The sequence below is a fragment of the Crocuta crocuta genome, unplaced genomic scaffold, assembly GCF_008692635.1.
Source record: "Crocuta crocuta isolate KB4526 unplaced genomic scaffold, BGI_CrCroc_1.0 scaffold1121, whole genome shotgun sequence".
Lineage (NCBI taxonomy): Eukaryota > Metazoa > Chordata > Mammalia > Carnivora > Hyaenidae > Crocuta > Crocuta crocuta.
The window spans coordinates 36,302-36,951 of NW_027530633.1; the positions used below are offsets into that span (position 1 = coordinate 36,302).

The window sequence follows — 650 nt, forward strand, 5'->3', positions numbered from 1 at the left end:
CACATGAATTGATTTCTTCTATTTTGGCTGTAGGTACAATTGGTCATGTAGCTCATGGGAAGTCCACAGTTGTGAAAGCTATTTCCGGAGTCCACACAGTCAGGTTCAAAAATGAACTAGAAAGAAATATTACAATCAAGCTTGGATATGCTAATGCTAAGGTGAGCTGTGTGTACTGTGGAACTGGAAATAACTTTGTTGAACATGCAGGTAGCACCTTTGAATCTTCTTTTTCGTTGGAACTTTTAGATTTATAAACTTGATGACCCAAGTTGTCCTCGGCCAGAATGTTACAGATCCTGTGGAAGTAGTACACCTGATGAGTTTCCTACGGACATTCCAGGGACCAAAGGGAACTTCAAATTAGTCAGGTGAGCTCTTTCATGCTAAAAACACTTTCTACATCATATTCTATTGTCTTGTGATTATGCTTTTTGAAATCTTTAACTGAGATCTTAAACAATGAAACTGCTGAGTATTTTTGTTATTTTTTTGTATTATATTTTCTGTATTATATTGTCTGTAATGACAATAACTTGAAAAGTCAAGTATTTCAATCTCAATTTAGATACTTAGGTGCAAATTCTCCAAAGGAAAGGTATCACGCAAGTAGGTGGAAACACAGCTCATTGGATTTAGGGGATGCTTTT

The 650-nt window shown here is 36.0% G+C and overlaps 1 protein-coding gene across 1 annotated transcript in view; it reads left to right on the forward strand.

Moving 5' to 3' along the window:
• Positions 1 to 650, forward strand: part of LOC144235134 (eukaryotic translation initiation factor 2 subunit 3) — a 21,225-nt gene that overhangs the window by 2,734 nt on the left and 17,841 nt on the right. The window contains exons 3-4 of the mRNA XM_077768541.1: positions 34 to 161; positions 250 to 371. Coding sequence (XP_077624667.1) covers positions 34 to 161; positions 250 to 371 — 250 coding nt within the window. The remainder of the gene's footprint in view (positions 1 to 33; positions 162 to 249; positions 372 to 650) is intronic.